Source organism: Notamacropus eugenii, chromosome 1 (assembly GCF_028372415.1).
Source record: "Notamacropus eugenii isolate mMacEug1 chromosome 1, mMacEug1.pri_v2, whole genome shotgun sequence".
In the NCBI taxonomy this organism is placed as follows: domain Eukaryota; kingdom Metazoa; phylum Chordata; class Mammalia; order Diprotodontia; family Macropodidae; genus Notamacropus; species Notamacropus eugenii.
This window is the reverse complement of record NC_092872.1, coordinates 126,739,761-126,762,565: the sequence shown is the minus strand read 5'-3', so window position 1 is coordinate 126,762,565 and position 22,805 is coordinate 126,739,761. Positions and strand designations below refer to the sequence as shown.

General features: G+C 38.3%; 1 protein-coding gene across 5 annotated transcripts in view; it reads right to left on the bottom strand.

Annotated features, from left to right (window-relative positions):
• The window catches only part of TRIP4 (thyroid hormone receptor interactor 4), a 43,551-nt gene that overhangs the window by 3,096 nt on the left and 17,650 nt on the right, over positions 1 to 22,805 (bottom strand). For 4 of the 5 annotated variants that reach the window (XM_072613690.1, XM_072613718.1, XM_072613697.1 and 1 more), the window contains 5 exons: positions 22,299 to 22,425; positions 20,338 to 20,525; positions 16,876 to 17,000; positions 13,950 to 14,041; positions 2,405 to 2,507 (listed from right to left, as the gene is read on the bottom strand). In XM_072613690.1, the coding sequence (XP_072469791.1) occupies positions 2,405 to 2,507; positions 13,950 to 14,041; positions 16,876 to 17,000; positions 20,338 to 20,525; positions 22,299 to 22,425 (635 nt within the window). The remainder of the gene's footprint in view (positions 1 to 2,404; positions 2,508 to 13,949; positions 14,042 to 16,875; positions 17,001 to 20,337; positions 20,526 to 22,298; positions 22,426 to 22,805) is intronic. The other variant, XM_072613708.1, reaches the window with a different exon arrangement.

The window sequence follows — 22,805 nt, the reverse complement described above, 5'->3', positions numbered from 1 at the left end:
ATTAGTACAATACTATTAACCACTATGTATAACAATGTTTCTCCTGAGAAATTTATTCAGAGTTCTAATTTAAGAGGCTGGGAAAATCTTTCTTCTACCATTATGTTATTAGGCACTTGTCTTCCCTGGTGAGAGAGGTCAGAGGCAAAGGCTCCAGGGGAAGAGAAGCAAAGTACAAGGCAGGGCCCAGGTGAGCGGTGAGAGGCCTAAAACTGACTATCACTGGAAACTCCCAAGGACACGCGTTACTTTTTTAATTCTACAGACTCCCCAAAATAATTTCATCTGCTTTTTTACTTTCCATGTCTATCAACCAAGGTTTCTCTTCTCCTACCATCCATTCCTAAATTGAACATTGATAACTTGTTCCTAACCTGTCTGTCCCTGAATCACGGATACAATGAATTGTATATTTTCTAAGTGTTTTTATTGCTACCAATAATTTTCACACCTGCCCCTCCAATCTATAAGGAAAGTCAAAATGCACAATGGTGAAAATGGTATGTACCTGAAAGCATCAAAAATCTGAAAGCACCAAAAATCATCTCTATCCCTTTCAGAACAGAAAGGAAAAAGAGGAGTCCCTGATCCAATTCTAATAAGGGGAGATGTATTTCTGAACGTCATTTTGGTCTCTCGAAGGTATTTCTCCAAAGAAACATTATTACACATGGTAGGAAACAGTACTACAATTCCATAAAGGGTTAGGGACTAGGGTCTTGGTGACTAGGTCAATTTCAGTTTCATCCTCAGGGGATCAGCAATATTGGCAACCAAGGAAGAAGGAGGTGAATGAAGTTTCCCTAGCTAGCATTCCCCTTCCTTACCCCTCACCTTGACCAGTTCTACTTCTATGTACTCAGAGGATCATCCATACCATGGGACTGGCTCTGAGTACAATGAAGTCAAAAGGGGAAATAGGGGCTAGGAATGGGAAGTCTGAAAGCAATGAGGTCTTAAGCAGGGAAGGTTTAGGAAAATATCAAGCTTTAGTGGGAAGAAAAGCAGCCCTTTAGGCCAACTCCTCCTTATGATAGCTGTCTGGAGTGGTAGTTCCCATGTAAGAAAGGTATGTAAGTAGGGACTATTTATTTTCCTAAGGGTCTCTGGAATGCATGCCCTTTGAATGATGGTCTTTTAACCTTACAATTATGTGAATTAATTCATTCACATATTCCAAACAGTCCATATGGAGATCAATGGAACTGGCTGGCTCAGTTCTGGAGTACAGTCTGTGATGATGACCAGAGCTTAGTTAACTGGTGTAGCACAAAACCCCAATTCTTCAGTACGACTTTCTAATCAACTGAGAAAGTAGTAACATGGTAATGATAATAATGATATTTGACATTTATATAATGATTTAAGTTTCACAAAGTAGTTTATATGTATCATTTCAGTTGATCAATAAATTAGTGATAAACCTTTTGTTGTTGTTCAGTGGTTTAGTCATGTCCAATTCTTCATGACCCCTTATTTCTTAACAAACATACTGGAATGGTTTGCTGTTTCCTTCTCCAGTAGAGTAATGCTAACAGATGTTAAGTGACTTGCCCAGGGTCACATAGCTAATGAGTGTATGAGGTCAGATTTGGACTCAGGTCTTCCTGACTCCAGGCCTGGCACGCTATCCACTGAGCTACCTAGCAGCCTCCTATAGTGATAAACCATACTGACTAGTAAGTTGAACCAAGAGGATAGCTGGAGAAAATACAGGCAAATTTTTATCACATTTTCTTTGAGCTTGTAGGTGAAATTTATGTTGAAATGTCCAAAAGTAGAGAATGGTGAAGTGCTGGATCAAAAAGGAGAGGCTGGGAGCTGAAGAAGTTGAAAATGGAAAAGGATATATTGTATATGGAGTACTGCAATCACAAGAGAGGAAGAGATCACCCAGAGGTGGAAGAAGCAAAAGAACAAAAGATCCAAAAAATGTCCTCAGGAAAAACACTGTCAAGTGGGAAATGTGAAAAAGGGATAACACTCATGCTCTGAAAGAACAATTAAATTGGTCATAAGAGGTCTTAAGAAGATCAGGGCAGAGAAAACACTGAGGAACAAAAAGCAAATTATCAAACTGCTTCAGTTCTTTACTTTTAATGCTTTATTTTCCAGGCTGCTTGTAAATTGAATACATAAGCAAATATATTCAGATCTCTTCTCTGGACTGAAGAATTGGCTTCTACTTGTTGGAAGAGTCATATATGTTAATGTCTTAAGACATCTCTAGGAAAAGAGAATGTAAGCTACATGATACTGAACTTTATATTAAGACAACTAGAAAACAATGGATATAATTCTATTAATTCATTAAGTAATCACCAAATTAGCACTAGGACCAGGGCAGGTTGAACAGTCAGAATGCAAAAGTTTAGCAATGAAATGATATTGCAAATAGACTTACAGATTTTATGTTTTCCTTTGATAGGAAACTTCAGGATCATTTCTTGAGGATTTGTGCAGATAAAGACAAATGGAGAATCTGATTCTTGACTAAGGTCTGGGTACTGAAAAATATAAACATAAAAATCCAGGGAGTTGGACTAGATGGGATAATATTTAAAATTAACATTCTCTTAAAAAAACTCAAATGTTCCACAGACTCTACCTCACTAATTCCGCTAACATGCTACAAAACAGGCAAGCAACAGGTAGTATATATCATCTCTCCATTTCATAGATAGGCAAGCAGAGAAAAACAAGGACATAGCCAGGACAAAAATGGGAATGAAACCTTAATCTCTCCCAAAGTAGCAGTGCTAAATATACTTAGAAAGTAGAAGGCCTTTCATTCTTGCATTCCCATCGATTACAGGAAATACACAAAACAATTTCATCCAAAGAACACTTGGCTTCTTCCCAGAAGACAAATCAGAATTGACTCTTATGAAAAAACAAACAATCCGGAGTTGGGAATCTTCATTGCTGTGGTGCAGTCATTTCAGATGGGTCTTGACTCTTCATGACCCCATTTGGGGATACTGGAGTGGTTTGCCATTTCCTTCTCCAGCTCCTTTTACAGATGAGGAAATGGAGGCAAATAGGATTGAGTGACTTGTCCAGGGTCACACAACTAGGAAGTGTCTGAGGCTGAATGTGATTTGAAATCAGGTTTTCCTGACCTCAGGCCCAGCACTCTATCCACAGCACCACCTCGCTGCTCCTGGGAACCTTAGAGGTTTCCAACTATATTCATCTCAGAAACCTGAGTACCTTCTGGATTCAACGAATAAAGCACTGGAAAGACTTAAGAAAATGAAAGTATTTTAAGGAAATTTTACCAGAAAGAGTAAATAGGGCCCTTCCATCACTTAAAAGAAAGAAGATTCATTCTGAAAGATATGAACATGCAAAAATTTGTCACTTTGGATGCAGTCCAGTCTTGGTGAGGATGAAAAGATGATCTGAAATATAACTGTGAAAGCTGTTTAGAATCTTGCTTCACATCACCGATCAGAACTAGATCTGTGTGAACAACCATGGCTCTTACTCCTTCTACTCTGGGAGTCACTGACCCTAGAATAAAACTGAAGTGATCACTCAATCACATGTTTCAAGGCAACAGCTGGAGTCAGCAAAACATTTCTCTGGAGTTGTCCTGGCATTTCATGATTGCCCATCTAGCCACAATATTCTTCTTGCCAAACTAAACCAGTAAAACTTACAAACATGCAGGGAAGACTCCATGAGTAGAAAAGCCAGTTCCTTAGTTGCCACCATCAGGCTTTCTATTTCTATACATTAAAATTTCATCATTTGAAATAAAATTCTACTTTTATTCATCTGCCAAGATGTACCCACAGAAATACTCTGTTGCAATTCACACATAACAACATCTGGCATTCATATAGCACTGCTTCCTATTATCTCATCTGAGCCTCATCACAGCCTTATAAGGAAGGCATTTCAGGTTTTGTTATTTTCATTTTTAAAGATAAGAAAACTAAGAGTCAGAGGCCCATAATTATTCTAAAGTACTAAAGTGAAGATCTAAATCCAAGTCATTTCTGACTCTAAATTCTGCACTTCATGTACTACACCAGATGTGTCAAACTCAAGGCCCACAAAACTCTGGAATGCAAACCAGATTTAAATGTAATTCAGAAGTGTTTAGTAATTAAAAATATAATGTGGTACAGATAATGCTAATCTGTGATCGTCTAAGTTAACACACAGTCCAAAGTAATCTATTTCTATTTGACACCACTACATTACCCCATGCTGCTTCTCAGCAAGAACTGCGAAAGTCAGTATTTTACAATCTTCTTTAGTAACTCTACTGCATGTGATAGATAAGCAAAGTGCTGCAGGAGGTAGGAGGTGCTCTTGGTTACTGTGGGATCTGCCCACATATTATAGCTCTCAGCACAGAATGCTGCAGATCTTGGTCTGATAAGACCACAGCTTTCATTTAGCACAGCCTTATCATTGCATGGATCAGATGTTAAGCTGTGTGCAATTTGTGTATGTACATGAAGCCCCTTTATCCTTTCAAAGCTCAGAATGGAGAAGGTTCTAGTATGAACTAAAAAAAAAGTGAACTCTGCAGAAGGGCTGCTCTGAGAACCACTGTCAGCTGATTTGGCAAAAGTCATGAGCAGAGGTTCTCACTGACGTCTTTAAACTTAACACACCAGGAACTGAAGCCCCAGCAGCTCACAGCTCCTCTTCTTCAATTATCCTGCCCTCTCTCCTCTGGAGAGTGTCAAGGCCAGGAAGAGACTGCCAGCATTTCACAGTTCTGCTATTCCAAAACTAAAAGCCAGGCCGGACAAGAGGTTCAGGCTGAGTTAGTAGGAAGCTATGGAAATTATGTTCAGTGTTTGCCAGGGGAAACGGCTGATTGGACGGCCATTTCCTTCAGCAGCTTATGGGAGCTGTGAATCCTCTTACCTACAAGGAAGGGTAAAACTGTCCTTTTAAATCCTTTGAATGTGCAGTGGCAGTTGTAATGTTCTGGGTACTTCCAAACATGGCTATGGCCTCACAATTACCTACATTAAAGCCTACTCCATCAAACTGAACAGCAAAATCCAGTGTGGCAAGTTTAAGTCAAGAGCGCACATACTGAAAATCAGAGGCTTTTGAGATAACACCTATGTATGAAGGAAGAGTCCATTCTATAATCTATTGCTTTCTTCAAACAAGGTGCAAACCTTTGCCTCTTGACAAGTAGCCAACATGAACCTATATTGGATGAGCTCAGAGTATTGTCCCCTTGTATACTAACAAAACAAGATAATGATATAAATTAAAAAATTTGAGACTTTGGCATGAGAAAATAGGATATGAGAAACGGCATGGTGGGAGGTTTCCTATACACTTTTTTGCCTTAAAGTGAAAATAAATATAGAATTCAACTTTCCTACTGCCCCCACCAAAGGAAGATATAGATGTATATTTCCTTTGCTACCTCCACTGTGCACCTGCCTCTGTGGGGTCTTGGAAGAGAAGAAACAAAAATGCAATGTAACAGAAGGGATGAAGAAAACTGGGGCAAAAATGCATGGATTATTCTTCACCAAGAGATGCATAAAGGAAAGTTACCATGGCAGTCTCAAGCTTCTAAAAGAATACATTTTGTCTAAGTGGGGCCTGAAGGCAGCAATAAATCAGCCCTAACACCAGGGAGCAGAAGCACCACACTTCACGCCAGCCAGTCAGAGGCACACACAAAGCTGCTCTTTGCTGGGGGAGTCATAAGACAAAAAAACCAAAAAGATGTTTGGATAAAGGAATACAAAACAATAACCAGGACAAGTCCAGAAGCAAAGAACAGAGAAAGCAACAGACTGCTTAGGTGAGCGAGGTTCTAGGATTAAGCAACACAAAACAACAAGGGAAGTTCAAGTACAGACACCCTGAAAAGTTGCTCCTGCTCTTTGATGTGTTGTGACTCCCATCACTTGGCTTCTAGCCTGATGACGGGGGGAGGGGGACCTATTCTTCTTTCATGCCTCATAAGTTTCACTGCTGTCTAACATAACAGGTAATTAAGTGCTAAACAGGCATTTTCTCCTCCTCACCAAGAGAAAATTGCTCACCAATCAGCTAAAAAAGATTTCTTTTGCCGTTTCCATAAGAGAGAAGAAATCCAGGGTTTTGGCAACTGTTGCTGACCCATAGCCAAACTGGTATTTACACCAATTCTGGAAGCCTGGAAATTAGGTTCGGCCTTGTACCAAAGTGATCAATAAATCCAAGATACTGTAGCATAACCCCTCAGAAACAATCCCAAGTGCTCTGGAAGCATTACCCTTTCTCAGAGGGATAAGAAAACCTAAAACAATTACTCAGAAGAAATGCCATACAAAGGAAATGCATAACTATAGAGGATAAGTAATCATACTATGAAATCTGGTTTACCGAAAGCCAACTCCAAGGAGACTATATTGGTAAAACTCAGAAAGAGAATGAAGTTATTGTACTAAAGTGGCCATGAGTACAACAAAACTAAAAGAGAATAAACTCAATCTTGCTCTTTTCTGTTTAATAATCCTCATTTCCATTATTCTTCAAAGAGCTCAAGGCATTCATGGCATACATGACACAATCAGGATTCAATATCCTCTCTGGAGGGCAAAATTATTTCTTCCCTTCTTCAGAGCAGTACCCTTTTCTTCAGGACAAAACGACTGCCATGTCATGACTAAAACTATCACGTGACTTGGGATGGATAAAGAGAAACTAAAGATAAGCTGGAACAGAGCCTGGCAGCAACCTGGGCAGGCCTCTTGCCCAAGATCACTCATAGGAACTGCCAGTTCAATGTGGTAACAAATATGTCACAGAGGAAAGAAGCTTAAGAGCAAATAACCAATAGGTGTCTGCTGCTCATGGGCACAGTGGCCATTTCTAGAAGGAACCAAGACCTAAACTATACCGCTCTGTTATAAGCTCTCCTCCTCCCTGCCTCAGTCCTCCAGTTACATACAGAAAGCATCAAGCACAGAAAATATAACTCTCATGGCAACTTCCACACAGCAGAGTTCTATCCTATCTATCCTAGACACTTAGTAGCAGTGGGACCTCGGACAAGTCACTTCACCTCTGCTACCTTAGTTTCCTCAAATGTAAAATGCAAATAATCACAGTGCCATCACCCAAGGCTCCTGTGAGAATCAACTGAAATAACATTTGTGAAGTGCCTAGCACAGCACCAGCCCAAAGGAAGCGCTTCATCAGTACTTGTCTCCTTCCTTCTCCCTTCCTAATCCATGGCTAAAATTATGAAAGCCGCAAGTAAACTGTTCTAATCAAGGACTCTATGCTAACACGTTCTTAATAATGGACGTAAGATCTACCTTGACAACAATACCAAAGTACCCAAGGCTTTTCCCAATTTTGGATTAAGAAATATCAGAACCTAGCTCTTCAATAGTTCATTATCTAACTCACTCTCTTCCTCTCCACTGCAACTCTTGCCCTGATACCAATCCCCTTCACCACAGGATTCTGAGCCATCCTTTATTAAAAAATCAGAGGCCATTCTCCATGAGCTCCCTCTCTCTACATCTCAAAACCTCTTGACATCACCTGAAGAAGAGGTGGCCTTTCTCCCTGAGGAGACTAATCCCTCTACCTATACCCTTGATCCTATTCTCTCATCTCCTCTGGCAAACTGCCCTATAATCATCCCACTGTCCTCTAATATTCAATCTCCCCTTTCACTGATTCCTTCCTGGTTGCCTACAAACATGACTAGGTCTCTGGCATCCTTAAAAATCCTTCACTTGACCCTGCCATACCCTCAAGCTATCATCCTCCTCTTTTTTCATAGTAAGATTCTGAGAAAAAACTAACTACTCTCATAGGCTCTATTTCCTCTCCTCTTACTCACTCCTGACCCTTTGAAATCAGACTTCTGACCTCATCACTTTACTGAAACTGCTCCCTCCAGAGTTTCCAATTATCTTTTAATTGTCAGATGCAGTAGACTTCTCTCAATACTCCTCCTCCTTAACCTCTCTGCAGCATTTGACACTGATGACTACTTTCTCCTTCTGCATATTCTATTCTCTTTGATTTTTATAACACTAATCTCTCCTGGTTCTCCTCCTATCTTCTTTTTTAGTTTCTTTTATTGCATCTCATGAATATCCCACTCGCTAACTGTGAGAATACACTGACTCTCTCGGGGATCCTCATCAGATCCCATAGATTCAATTATTCTGTCTATCCAGATGACTCCTATATGCAGCCTGGTCTTTTTCCTGAACTCCAGTTCTACATCACCAAGTTCCCCATCACTGCCACCAACTCTTCTTCTTAACTTCCCCAACGTTTTCTGTCAAGGACACCACCATACCTCCAGTCACTTAGGCCCACAATCTTAGAGTCATCCTCTTCACTCTACCTCATCCCTACTGCAAATTATTTGCCTACATCTTATTGAATCTACCTCCCCATATGCCTTCTACCTATTATCTGGTCTCCATTTGCTCAGTGATCTTCGTAGTTCAGACCCTCAGCACCTTTCACCTTGATCTTGTAATAGCTTCATAATTGATCTCTCCCTTGTCTCAGGTCTCTCCCCTTTTTGATCGATCCTCCACACAGTACCAAGGTAATATTCCTAAGGCAGTATTTCATCTCAGATCAAATACAAATTCCTATTTAGAATCTAAAGCCCTTACAACCAAGCTCCAACCTAACTTTCCACCCCTATGAACTCCCCTTCACACACTGTGTGGTTCAACCCAATTAGCTTTCATACACATGGTACTTGGTCTCTGCAGTCTGTACCCCCTCTCCTGTAATACCTCTTAGAATCCCCAGATTCCTTCAAAGCTCAGCTCAAATGCAGCCTACTATACAAGGCCTTTCCTCTTTTCCATAGCCATTAACCCACCACCCACCTCCATTACCTTGTATTTATTCTGTATAAATAGATATATTGTTTTCCCCTATGTAAATTGAACTCCTTGAAGGTAGGGCCTTCAGTTTTTATCTTTGTAGTCCCAGCACCTAGAAGTGCCTGGCACACAGCAAGTACACCAATAAATGCATACTGACTAGTTAATGAAAACCGCCCAAAAAAAGAAAAACCAAAATATTTCTCTTGCTTAGTCCTGAAGGTTTCTAGTTCTTTCTGGACAGTGAAACAGATAAAAGCTCTGTCACCTGAATCACTGAAACCACAAGTAGTTTAATGCAGGTTCCTGTAAAATGAACTACGTAGGGTATGGAAGACTCTCGTAACCTCACGCAAATCAAATCTTGATGGCCTTGGTTTATTTATCTACAAAACAGGAATTTATGTTAATTTCATGGGGCAATGGGGAAACTAGAAATAATGTAATATTCTTCAAATAAAAGCCAAATAGTACACTATTATGGAAATCAAATATTATATTTTACCCCCTCAAGAAGAAATACAATAAAAAAACACCATGTTCTTCTGATACTTAAAAATGTAGATGGGTTATTCCCTAAGCCACATTCAAAAGGGTTTCTGATAAAAAGACTAAAGATAACACTAAAGATAGTCAGACACTGATTCTGTTCATGCTTTCATGGGAACTCTGAAAATCCATTTAATCTCAATGAAATAAGTTCCCAGTGAATTTTGAAAAATCCTTACATGAGGGTTTTTGCTGACACACAAGGTCTTCAGCTTATACTTTTCAAACACTGCTTTCATACCTCCTTTGGATTTCTAGGTCTATATGCTAAGGAGACTTTTGGACAAAGTAGAAGAGACATCTTCACGTATTTTTAGATATCAGACATGAATCTAGTATCTAATTTTGCTAGGTTCAAATAATGTTTCCTTCATCTTTTAATTTCCTGCTCAGTCCCACAATGGTACCCTGATCTTTATATATAAACTCACTTTTATAAGAAACCTTTTATTCTAATTGAAGCTTGAATGCTGTCACAGAAAGAAATCCAAATAATAATCCTTTTCCTCACTAGACAACTGTTCTCCTACAACAGAATAAAGGTGTTTCGTAGCAGAATCACCTTCACATAGATTTGGAGTCTTGATTATTATACCAGTCAGAAGGAAAAATGGAGTGAAGTCGGCAGCAGGCAAAGGATGGTGACTTCAGAGAAAAAGAATAATCAATGATAACCTGAAATTTCAGACAGATCAGATGGGTCACTGGACGGAGTGATAAAAATAGCACATACAGACAGACACACAGAAACAAAAGCCACTAACCCGAATTTTTGTTTGAAAGTCTGTTGGGTCTAGACCAGACTATACATGTAAGGAAAAAGCTCTGCTCACAACCACAGCTGCTAATGGTTATGGATTTGGCAATCAAAATGTCTTTTGTTAAAAAAAAAAAAAGTTAACTGCCTTACTATTGAGGTTACAAACCAAAGCCTTGATGCATTGTTACAGTCAACATCCTCCCTGCTGTTTTTGAGAGCTTACATCTGCTGTTGGCAGATAAAACGCTGGCAAACAGCATGGGTTTCTTCTAGGGGAATGCAAGAAAAGCTTTACTAGATAGCCATCCTTTCCCTTCCTCTCCACAGTCAAGCCCTTAAGGTCTCTCAGTTTCACTCCTACTCTGGTGAGGGCTGAGTACCTGCCACTGTTGAGAAGCCTGGAGAGATTCCTTTTGGCGTGGAACAACCATGGCAGTCACACCACCCATGGGGGATGAAAGGCAGATATGTTCTCAGTCTGGGGATAAACATTTTATACACACATTTTAAAAGCCACTTACCCAGTATAGCCACACTTGACTTTAAAAGTCCCACTAATAAAATCTCTCCTTGGATTTCAGGGGACTCAGACGACCATGTTATGCCAAAGAGCAGTTCACGTGTACAATATTTTAACTTATCTAGGAAAGGCCAAGGCCACAAGACAGGGGAATAAATAACAGCACTGGGCTGAGGAAAGGAAACCCAATAAAACACGGAGAAGACTGACCACAGCCATATAACAGATTCATTTTCCAGTCCCTGCTTTGGTATTAGTATGCCAATAATAATGACGATGATTATAACAGAATGTTTACACAGCGCTCCAAAGTCTGCAAACTGCTTCACACAAATCATTTCATTTGATCATTACAATACTCAGTGAGGCAGATCTTCTTCTAAGAATATTTATCTCTAGATAATAATGAGGATGAGGAAATACTAACAGAGGAGGGAACTGAGGCACAGAGAGGGTACGAGACTGGTCCATGGTCCCAGAGTTGCATGAGGTAGAATGTGACTCCATGGATCTACCTGATGCTGTTCCTCCCCTGCGCCACGCTGCTTCTCAGAAATATCTATACAATGTCATACAATACAGTGATGACAAATGGGCCTTTTAAGATAGCAGGGAATAGCAGGTTTGTGAAATAAATTCCTAAGTGCTCCTTTCTCAGTCACTGAAATAAAAGGCATAACAGCCCCGGACTAGTTTTATTTACCTGACACTCCCATTTTCTCATAAGAAATAATAATAATAAACTACTAAAATAGACTTAAGTATTTGCTGTCCATACCTTAAGGAACATTACTCCAAACAGACCCAGACAGACCATCTGGATGACTGTAGCAGTTCACAAAGAACAAATAAAGATTCAAAACCAGAACTTAAAAATGAGTTAAGATCCTTGTACAATGAGGAAATCCATGATAAGACTGTCAGCTCCAAACACATTCAAGTACTGTGCGCTATAACAAAAGAAAAAAGTGGAAAGTTGACACTCAGGGAACTGGGTACTTGCTTTTGATGATGAAGAAAAAATTATAAGCTTCTGACAATTTGGTATGATGCTAAAAATCAAGTGAATTCATAAAGAGCGTTGCCAATTTCTACAACTGGGAAGAGACGGGAGAATTGCTGCAGGTCCAGAGGTGACTGATAGAGCCTTTAGGAGAGAAAATAGAGTGAACCTAAAGATGATGAAAAGTGTTGATTTCACTGGGCACTTCTGAAGAGCCAAATGCTGTTATTATTTGGTATTTTTATTAGTTCAAAAGTACTTTATACTACTGAATCCAAGTCTTCTACCTTTTTCTGGACGATTTAGAGAGGCTAGAAAAGAAAAAACAAAACTGGTATATGTGCTCTTATGTCTGTTACCTGTTAGAGTGATTTGAGGGAAAGAAAGTATCTTCTCCAAAAATCAAAATCTTTAATTCTCTCTCTCAAATTCTCTCTCTCTCTCTCTCTCACAGATACAAATACAAGGTAAATGGATTGGGATGGTATAATATTAAAATATTTCACACAAAGACATTAGTGACTTTCCTCTATACTTGAGGAAGTGGAAGCAATGAAAAAATGAGAAAAAAAATCAAAGAAAAGGAAGTTATAACAGGCATTGGAGGTAGGGGGAGATATGAAGACAGATTGTGTTTACGGCACAATTTTTCCTAGAGCTGGGCCCCACTCTTTAATGGAAAGAGTATAAGACAAGATAGAGAATAAATACTTGGGTGTGTATGTGTCTTGAATATAATGTTTACAAGCAAAAAGTGCTAAAAAAAAAATAGGGTCAAGGAAAGAGATTGATGTGTGTTCATCCTTCGTTGCTAAAGAAGGCCAGGCCATCAGAGAAATGATGACATGACTTGCACTTGACTTTGTTTTGAGTGAGGGAGGGCTGTGCAGGTCACCAGCCTCACTTCTCCTCCAGAGCCATCTGGATCCAGTGACCAGATATTCATCAGGATGACTGGAGATGACCCAGGATGAGGCAATTGGGGTTAAGCGACTTGCCCAGGGTCACACAGCTAGTGAGTGTCAAGTGTCTGAGCTAAGATTTGAACTCAGGTCCTCCTGACTCCTGCACTGGTGCTCTATCCATTGCACCACCTAGCTGCCCTAAGGAAAGAGACATTATCATCAAACGTGAAATAAGAGCATGGGCACCTTAGAAGGAATGTTATTTTGCGGACATAAAGAAAATAGCTTTTCTCTTCTAAAACTAACTAGACAGGAGAAGCAGGGAAGGAGTATAAAAAGAAAGGTAATAAGATAACAATGAACAAAGAGAAAAAAGCCTGGAAAGGGAAAAAGTTTCACTGAGAATTATTCAGTTAAAGAATGTTTTTTTACAAGTGATGACAGATGCTACACAGCTATATCCACAACGTACTTTAAGCATGGTCCAAGGATGAACTTCCCCACTTTGCACTTCTTCCAGAATGTTAGTTTATAAAATACCGAGATTCTAGATTTTAAGACTTTATCTTACAGGTCTTCAGCTCCCTCTGCTGTTCACAAATGTCCTAATTTAGGTCAAACTTTACAGACAAAAGAACATATAAGTTAAAGTCAAGTCTTAAATATATTGGTCATAACCATAAGCCTCTGGCTTGGACTGCTTGCCTCAAGGGCATAAACAATTACATTTTATTTTCTAATAAGTTAATCAATTTAACAGTCATCCTTTTCAACAGAAAGAAAAGCCATTTTAAGGATAGGTCCTAAAGAGGATGAGGAAGCAAAGTCTTGCCACATTTGTTCCTAGGATTTTGGTAGCAATGCTTTGTTTTCTTTTTCTCTCCAGGTACAGATTGATAATGTTCCTTTTTCCAACAATGTAGACCTTCTGCATACCAGGAAATACAATGGCACGTAGTTAAGTTCTCTCAGTTCTTGCCTTGTTTTTTTCATTCCCCAGTACCTCCTTCACATAAGTTTTTCCACATCTTTCTAAATTCCATGATATTATCTAGGATCATAAGACTATGAGCAAGAAGAGATCTTAGATTATCTGTCCACCCCCAACCATTCCCTCCGTTTTCCTCTTCTCATTTTACAGATGAGATAAAAATAAGCTCTGAAGAGGTGAAATGATTTGTCAAGCAAACAGATAAGTACCATCCAGGATTAAGTCAGGTTCTCTGACCCCTAATTTAGTGTTCTTTTCATTTTTCGCTGCACTACTTTTTGCCATCCCAATCTGCAGGTGAGCTCCACCAGTACATTTTTAGGGAAACAAACCAAGCATCTTCCCACATAAGTATGCCCCACTCACCTGTTCCTTAAATTGCTCCTGAGGCAAGCAATCATTCAGGTCCACACAACCAAGGAGACATCCTGATGGATAATCACAAGGAAATTCCAAATCTAAATCAAGAAAATCAAAAATAATTATGTAAAATTCCCTCTTCTCTAACAGTGTCCTTCAGAAACCTGTTTTAAATTATGAGTGGATCTTGCCAGGGAAAAAGTTCACTAAAAAGCAGTGGGTGGCACATGCAGCAGTGTTCTCAGTACTGATTCCTCATTGCTGACGGTTTTTCTGTGGAAAAAAATCAACCTCCAGGGCAAAAGTTAACTTACACCTAAAAAATGCTACAATCATTTCATATTACCAAATATATTTTATGATTTGTGTCGTAGCAACTTATGGGAAACATTTAGAATTTTTGTTTATGGAAACTATATATGGTGGTGAGAAATGAATATTCTCTACATATGTGAATGGGAAATAATATATGATACAACTGTAAGTAATGATGTGCAATAAACCAAATGGAACAGGAAAAAAGACTTATGAGTGGATAACTTTTCCATGGGCAGTAAAGGGGCACCGTGGGTAGAGCAGCAGGCCCGGGTCAGGAAGACTCATCTTCCTGGGTTCAAATATGGTTTCAGACACTGACTAGCCGTTTGACCCTGGGTAAGTCATTTAACCTTCTTGGCCTCAGTTTGCTCATCTGTAAAGTGAGCTGGAGAAGGAAATGGCATAAACCACTTCAGTATCTCTGCCCAGAAAACCCCAAATGAAACGACTGAACAACAACAAACTTTTCCAGTGTTATTTTCTTACTGTGAAGAAACAAAACATTTGATAAGTTTTTTATTTGGCACAATTCTTTTTCTTTAAAGGAAAATCTGTTGAGTTCCTCATTTTATCTACCAAAACACATGCAGAGGTGGCAATGTTTTTCCTTCTAAAAATTTGTGTTTCTTTTAATATCTTGTTTTCATATTACTTACATTTTCTAATGTTTTCCCCCTTTCCCCTTCCCAGAGAGCTATCCCTTATGACAAAAAGAAAAACAAGAAAAAATGTTCAGTAAAATCAACCCATAGAAAAAGCCTAATATTATGTTCAGTGTACCATAGCCACAGCCTCTCTACAACTCTACAGGGGTTCTCAATGCATTCATTTTTTTTTTTATCATTTCACTGCAGTTGTTCTTTCCATTTTCATTGTTGTGGTAGTTGTGTACATGGCTTTGCTGGATCTCCCTATGCCACTTTAGTGGCAGCTGTGTGATCTTTGGTCACTGTGCCTTAGTTTTCTCATCTGCAAAATGGTAGGAGGTTGGATTTGATGGATTCTAAGGTCCCTTTCAACTTCAAATGAATGGCTCTGTTATTTCAATATGTCTCTGTATTCCTTACATTTGTTGCCTTCCACAAGCAATATTGCCTACAGTACAGTACATTCTTCAATTGTTTCTAGTTCTTTATTACTACAAAAAATGCTGCCACAAATATTTTCATGCACATGGGGCCTTTCTACTTATTACTGATCTCTCTGGAGTATGTGACTAAGTCAGTGGAGCACTGGCTCAAAGGATATAGTCACTTTAGTCACTTTCTTAGTAAAATTCCAAATTGCTTTTCAGAATGGCTGGATCAATTCACAGTTCCACGAAGAGTACATTAGTGTGCTTGTCTTTTCACATCAGTATTTTTCCTTATAATTCTACTGTTTCACATACTGTTACTCTCACATTCCAGCAGTATTAGACACTGCTGACCCTCTGCCGACAAAGTAACAACAAACATTGAATAATTTACCTGTTATAAAGACAAAAGAGTCCTCAGCTCAAGCAGGTTACATTTTATTGTCCCACAGCCTCATCTTCACCATTTAAAACCTGCTGAATTTCACTTGGTCAGAAACATCCCAACTTTTTTTTAGCAACAGTCCACATGATCAGAAATCCATCTGTGCAGCCCATATTAATTTTTTCTTACTGATAACAATGGTGAAATATAGTTGGCAAGCTATGCAAAAATATGACGTAGCAACATAAACGCAGTCCAAAATGTTTTCATCAACTTTATTCAAATAAAAGTTCACAGCTAGTACTAGTAATTAACCAGTTTTAATCAACTCAGTGAAAATAATGAAATTGAGTAGGTTAAACCACTCTGGAGCACTGCCAAGTGTACTGAGTCAAACAAAGTTCATCTAAATTCTCACTCTAGGCTTATTGGTGGTGGATCAGTCTTGATTTTGGCAATTTTGTGAAAGAAAATGTACTTTCTCAGAGAAAGAAGATCAAAACTGAACACAGCTAGACATGTCAGGCTATTAGAATCTATTAGTCTACTAGTAGATTCCTTCCAGCTAAATAGATGGAATTTTTTCGCTAAAAATCTCAGGCAGGCTGCATTTGACCTATGGATCATGCTTGACGTATAGTCCTTAAGACAAGTGGAGATCTGATAATAAAGAAAGGTAGCGGCCACAGGTTCTCTGGCAAGAGAAACCATAAAAAGTCAAACTACAGATTTTTAAAAAAATGCTAGTTATAAGCGCCCATTTGGACCTATCCTTTGAAGGGAAGCTTAACTCTTCATTTTTGGGGAGGCCTTAAGTACAGAAATATTGTTACAGCCTAAGTTTAACACTGCCTCCTGTGATTTCTGAACCTGTTTTTCCGCTCAGTCCTGGACCTCTTTGTGCTTCTTCAACAGTAATGACAGAGGGGCAACAGAGGGAGCAGAGAATACTAACATTCCAACCATTAGATCATCTACAAACAATGCACCTCCTGATAATCTAAATATGAGAGTCTTTTCAAATGACCAATGAGTACATTGCTGAAAGGCTAGAATCATATCAATCATGGCATTTCCACCATAAATGAACAGTTAACTCAGTTTTAGTTAATAATATTCATCTTTATGACATTCACACAAAAGGAGAAAGTTACCTTTTCCAAGAAGAAGGCGGTATGTATCCTGAAGTTCTGAGATTTCTTGAGAGGAAGGTCTTTTGGCAGTTGCAGCTATCCATAGTCTTCCTCTGTGAGATGTATACCAGGTTCTGCCCTCCACCCTAAATGGGATAAAAATTGGGCAGAAAGGAACTATTTCCAGTTCTATGGGGATTTCACAAGTCCTGAACAAAGATTATCTAGTTTGACTAAGATTTGTTCAACTAGAGACTCCTACAAAGTCTTGAGTTGAGATAAAAATTTTGGCATAAAAATCTTATAACATGTATAGTTTGTGAATATATTCTTATTCCACAATTCATTCTTGTTCTCATTTGTTCACATGGTTTCTGTATCACTCATAAAAAAGACTTCTTTTACAGGTAACCTCATTTCTCCATCCAGTTCCAAATTACACAAGTCTTCCAGATATCTATAACCCTAACCCAAATGTTCCACTGGGCACAAAATAAAAGTCCTTCTTCTTGCATATTGCATCACTCCTCTTTTTTGTGCATTTTATCTTTGTGTTTTTTAATGTCTTTAAGGTTTTTTTCATATAATCATATTTCCTCAAGTATCTTTCTTCCTCCTCCCTCCCAGAGAGGCATCCCAGATAACAAATCATCTTTTTTAGAGATAAAAAAAGACAAAAGAGAGAAAAATATCAGTATAACTAATCAATACATCAAAAAAGTATGAAAATACATGCAATGTATCACACCAGTGACCTCTGAACCTCTGTAATAGAGAGTGTGGGTTCATATCTCTTCTTTCAAGTCAAGCTTGTTCTTTTTTGCACATTCACTTCTGATTCCTTTTGTGGGGGTTCTTTCTGTACAACATTTTACACTGCTACAGTCATTGTGTATAATGTTTTCTTGGCTCGGTTTATTTCACACTGCATCTGTTCATATAGATCTTTCCATGCTTATCTATATTCATCACACACATTTCTTATAGCACAGAAATATACAATTATGTTCACATATCACAGCTTGTTTACCCATTTACCGGCTGATGGATATCTACCTTGTTTTTAATTCTTTGCAATCACAAGAAGTGTTACTATGACATATTTTGGTGTATATACTATCAATGACCTTCTTGGGGGATAGACATTTTAGTCATTTTATTTGCATTGTTTCAAGCTACTTCCCAAAATAACTGTATTGATTCACAGTTCTCTCAATAATGTTACTAGAATGCATATCTTCCCACAACCCCCCCAACAATGACCATTTCCATCTTTTATCATCTTTGGCAATTTGCAGATTGTGAGGTATAATGTCAAGGTTGTTTTAATTTGCATTATTAATTTCTCTTATTATTAGTGATTTGGAACATTCTTTCATGTGGTTGTTAATAGTTTATAATTCTTTTGAAAGCTGCTTGTTCAAATCCTTTGACCATTTACCCTTTAGGGAATGGCTTTTGTTCTCATATATATATACATACATATACATACACACATGTATATGCACGTATATATATTTTAGGTAACAAAACTTTATAAGAGAAATTTATCAAAAAAATCTTTTGCTCTTCTTTAAATAATGAAAGGCTCACCTCCAACTGGAAGTTTTTCTAACTATTTCTCTAACTTTCCTGTACAATTCCTGATCCAAATCAAACTCCTCCTACCTCTATGCATTTTTGTTATTATTTTATTTAAATATTTTTATTTGTTCTTTTGAAATGTAACCATAAATATCATGTCTATTATAGTGGTACAATTCCTGTGGACATTAAAAAAATTTGTTTTTGATTGATATAAACATATTCTCCTTCAGGAAGAGAAAAAAAAGAATATGTTCATTTCCTATCCCATTCATATTCAAACATTTTACTACTATGAAGGAATCACAAGCGTACGTTTCTTCTTCACTTTAACCAAATAGGATACGATATTTCTGACAGTACTGCCTAAACTATTATTTGATACTACTGGGATTAGGGTGAGTATGATGTTTTTGGTTTTCCACTATTAATAAAGTTTCTGCTTCTACTGTGAATACCAAATAGGGTCAAAGGTTGTGCCCCACAAACATGGCCAGTCATCCAGTAACTGAGGCATTGGGTGCTGCTTGTTCTGTTCTTTTCAGTTGTAAAAAAGTGGCTGAATTAGATCCAAAATAGAATGAAACGTAAACATTCTGCCTTCTTCAGCAAAGAACAAGCTGTTCCATTATTTACACTGGGAAAGGAAGACACCCACATTCCAGAAAATGAAATGTGTAAAACAGACTTCTGAAGGCCAAGACAGTCTGGAAAACAGATGTAGACCCACCAATCCCTATCGCAGTACAAAGGAAAGATGAAACTTTTAGTCAAATGCATCTCCAGACACGAGACATCTAAAGAATTGAGGGTAAAGGTGACAGGGACATTATACTCTAACTTGGCAAGGAAATCACAACCATTACACTTTACTCTTGTCTTATGACCAATAGAGCAAAAACTGATCACTCTCACTTTCTGGGAAAGACTGCTGAAGTAGCATAATGGAAAAAGAAATCTACTGGATTAAGAATCAAAAGGACTAAACTCTAGTTTCCAGCTCTGCCACTTACTAGCTGTATCATCCTGGATATGTAATTTCATTTCTGCATCTCTGTTTTTTCAACTGTCAAATGAGGATAATAAAAATCTGACCAAACAACTCATACGGTTCTTGTAAGAATGAGATAATGATTATGAAGTGTTTCAATTAAATATTAAGATAATAGTATAGGAAGTCAGAGTATCACCAATGAAATATGACCAAAGGATAACTTTAATATTGGGGTAAAGAAAATCATAACAAACATCAATTTCCACTTAGTCTGCCAGAAGTCAGGTGAAGAAAGGTAAAACAGGAATATCAAGGGGAGTCTGTAGGCAAGTCATTTAATCCAAGACTAGAGAAATGAAGGCATTGGACTAGATGACCATTTAGTTTCATGCCAGTTCTAAATTCTATGATATATGGGCTCATTCTGTAATACCTTCAGCAAATAAGAGCTTTGTTTTTTAAAGAAAAAATATTCCAAATCTAATTTTTTTTCCTTTTGATTAAAACAAAAAATATAAAAATACACAAAACTGGGTCAATTTCTTAAGAAAAAAAACCCAACCAAACCTGAAAGCTGAAGTGACAGGAACAAGTGCACAGGGTGCTGCATCATATGCTACAAAAACAAAGAGGATTTTTATGCCAGGATGGAAAGGGATTATACTCCATGCCCTTCCACTGGCAGAATCTACCTGTGTGAGTTTCAGTTTCTCTGTCTGAAAAATGCAGAGAGCAGTACCTAGAATTCACCCCATTGTGTTTAACACAGTCAGTACAGGAATTGGAGCCCTTCCAAAGGAATTATGCAATGGACACTACTGGGGATCACAAATGGGCTGACAGCAGAAAGATAGCTCTCAACCAGGTTGGATACCATGATTACATTCTCCTGCACGCCATATTACCTTTTAATGCCTCTGACAAGCAGTGAAGCCCAGGGCTGATGCATGCTGAGACACCAACCATCATCAGAGATTTCCTGAAATTCTCGGTCTTGAATTCGAAGACGGCTCCTCTCTGAGCTGAGCTCCAGGTTAGAACCTGCTGAGAAAACAGTCTTCCTCTGTGGAGCTGAGCTTGTCGGGTCTACCCACTATTAAAAGAAAAAAAAAGTGAAAGTGTAAGGTTTAATTTAGTAACTGGAGGTGTGGTAGCCTCTGATGATTTTTATGGGAGTCAAAAAGTTAATAAAAAAACTGGATACTTGCCATAGAAATTACCAACCAAGTCTCAACTCTAAAAATAAAAAGAATCATACTGGGAAAAATTCCTAGAAATTTCTATCTTATTTTTGCCTTACAAGAACATGATGGAGATGGTATATACATAATGGAAGTACAAGAGTCTGATATAAAAGCCCATCGTTCTCTTTTCACTTTTAAGGGCAGTATATTTTACCAGAATGTCCGAGTCAGCTGCTAGGTGGCTACTGCAGGAGTTAATGCAATCCCTTCAGGAAGCAATGTGGCAACATACAAGGAAATTTACAAACCAGATTATACCTTTGATCCAGTGATGGCATAAGGAGAAGAACTGATGAACAAACAAGGGTATAATTAACAAGATAAACTATTATTACACAACTAGAAATGACAAATGCAATAGCCAAAATTCAGGGGAAAATACAAAGAAGAGTTCAGAAAGAAGCACAAACTTTAACAAAATAATAGTTTTTAAAAGCTATTAACAGTTTGGGGTTTATGGCTTTATGTATGATTCAAAATTTTTGATTATCTGAATGCTTACATTTGTTATTAAGTTTAAAATCTTAAAATTATCCCCTTAAAATTGTCCTAGGCCCCCTGCCTCTAAAGAACAGTACATCTATATGACAATCAGGATTACTGGAGCCATTTCCCTTTCCTATATATTAGAGCAACGAGACTACTGGGTTCTGAGCAATCTCCCCAAGAAGTAAAGTAAATCTTTATCTAAATAAAGATTCAACATTCCGGCCCACATGTCTCTCCCTATACAAAAAGACAGAGCCACACACTTACATTATGAGTGCTGAAACCAGAGAAAAATGCCGCAGCTGACCATCTGGTCTCATAGGCAACAAGTTTTTTGTTTTTGTTTTTGTTTTTTAACAAGTTATTTTTTTAAAAAATCTCCTCCTGCATTGCCAGACATGCTGAGGCCAACATCAGTTTACGCAGAAAAAAAAGACCTAGAAGTCACTAGCAAAGAAAACTATCAAGAAATGGGACTTCCTCTACCAGTTTAAGTCAGTGCCTTTCTTCCTCTACAACTTAGATCTTAGCTGTCTGGGGCACTGAGAAGTTAAGTGACTAGCCCAGGGTGACACAGTCAAAATCTATCAGTGATTATCCAGAACTGTATGGTTTCCAGGTCAGTTCTCTATTGATCAAGCAATCAATAGGCCCTTCTTATGTACCAGGAACTGTGCTAGGAAATACAAGCACAAAGAATAAAACAAGCCCTGCAATCAAGGAGGTAATGTTCTAATGGAGACATCAAGTATATATAAAAATACACAAAATATAAAGTGAATAAGTACAAATACATACAAAGTATTTAAACAAAAAACAATTTAGGAGGAAGCACAGTTAGAGGGATTTAGAAAGAGCTTCATACAAAGATATCAAAGACATACATATATCAAATAAAAAACTAAAGCATACTTACTCATATCTCCAGGGAGATTAATAAGCCCTACTTCTCCTTAGGGAAATTGAGATGATGACATAAATGAGGCACCCAAAACCACAAGACAAGCCCAGAGGAGGATGGGCAAGAGAAGAAAGCTATATGCCAACAATGAGAGTAAAGCAGCTGACATCAATAGTATAAGGAGACATTAGCAGCCCTCTCTCATTAGCAGCCAGCTGAGACATGTACTCACCAAGGGCGCAGGCTGGACCAGATGTGGATTCACTAGAACTCCCCAGGGCTCTTCAGGAGATCCTTCTAGTTTTGTTGCAGACTTACTCAAGGCTCCTGAGTTAATCGCCTGGATCGTCTCCTCCAGTCTGTAATAACAAATATCAAAAGCACTAGGTAATCATTAACTGTAGCTGCTGCTCAGTCCCCCAGGTCTGTCTCAGTCTCTTCCTATTAACTTAGTCATGAGCTATCAACATACATTCCACAGGGAAACCCAGACTCCTAGGGACCATCTGTCTTCTCTTCTCCCACTTTTCAAACCGTATCCCCATAGCCCCTAGTCATCATCAGTTACATACTAATCTAAGGACAGTTTAAGAAAATAAAAAAGGGCACTCCACAAATACCCATTTGAATGGGTAGTAGGATAACTTCTGTCAAGGGTAAAATGAGAATATGCCACTCTAGGCAAACTGGTTTATTTGTCCCAAGAACTCAACATGCCTTTTCACTCAATTCCACCTTC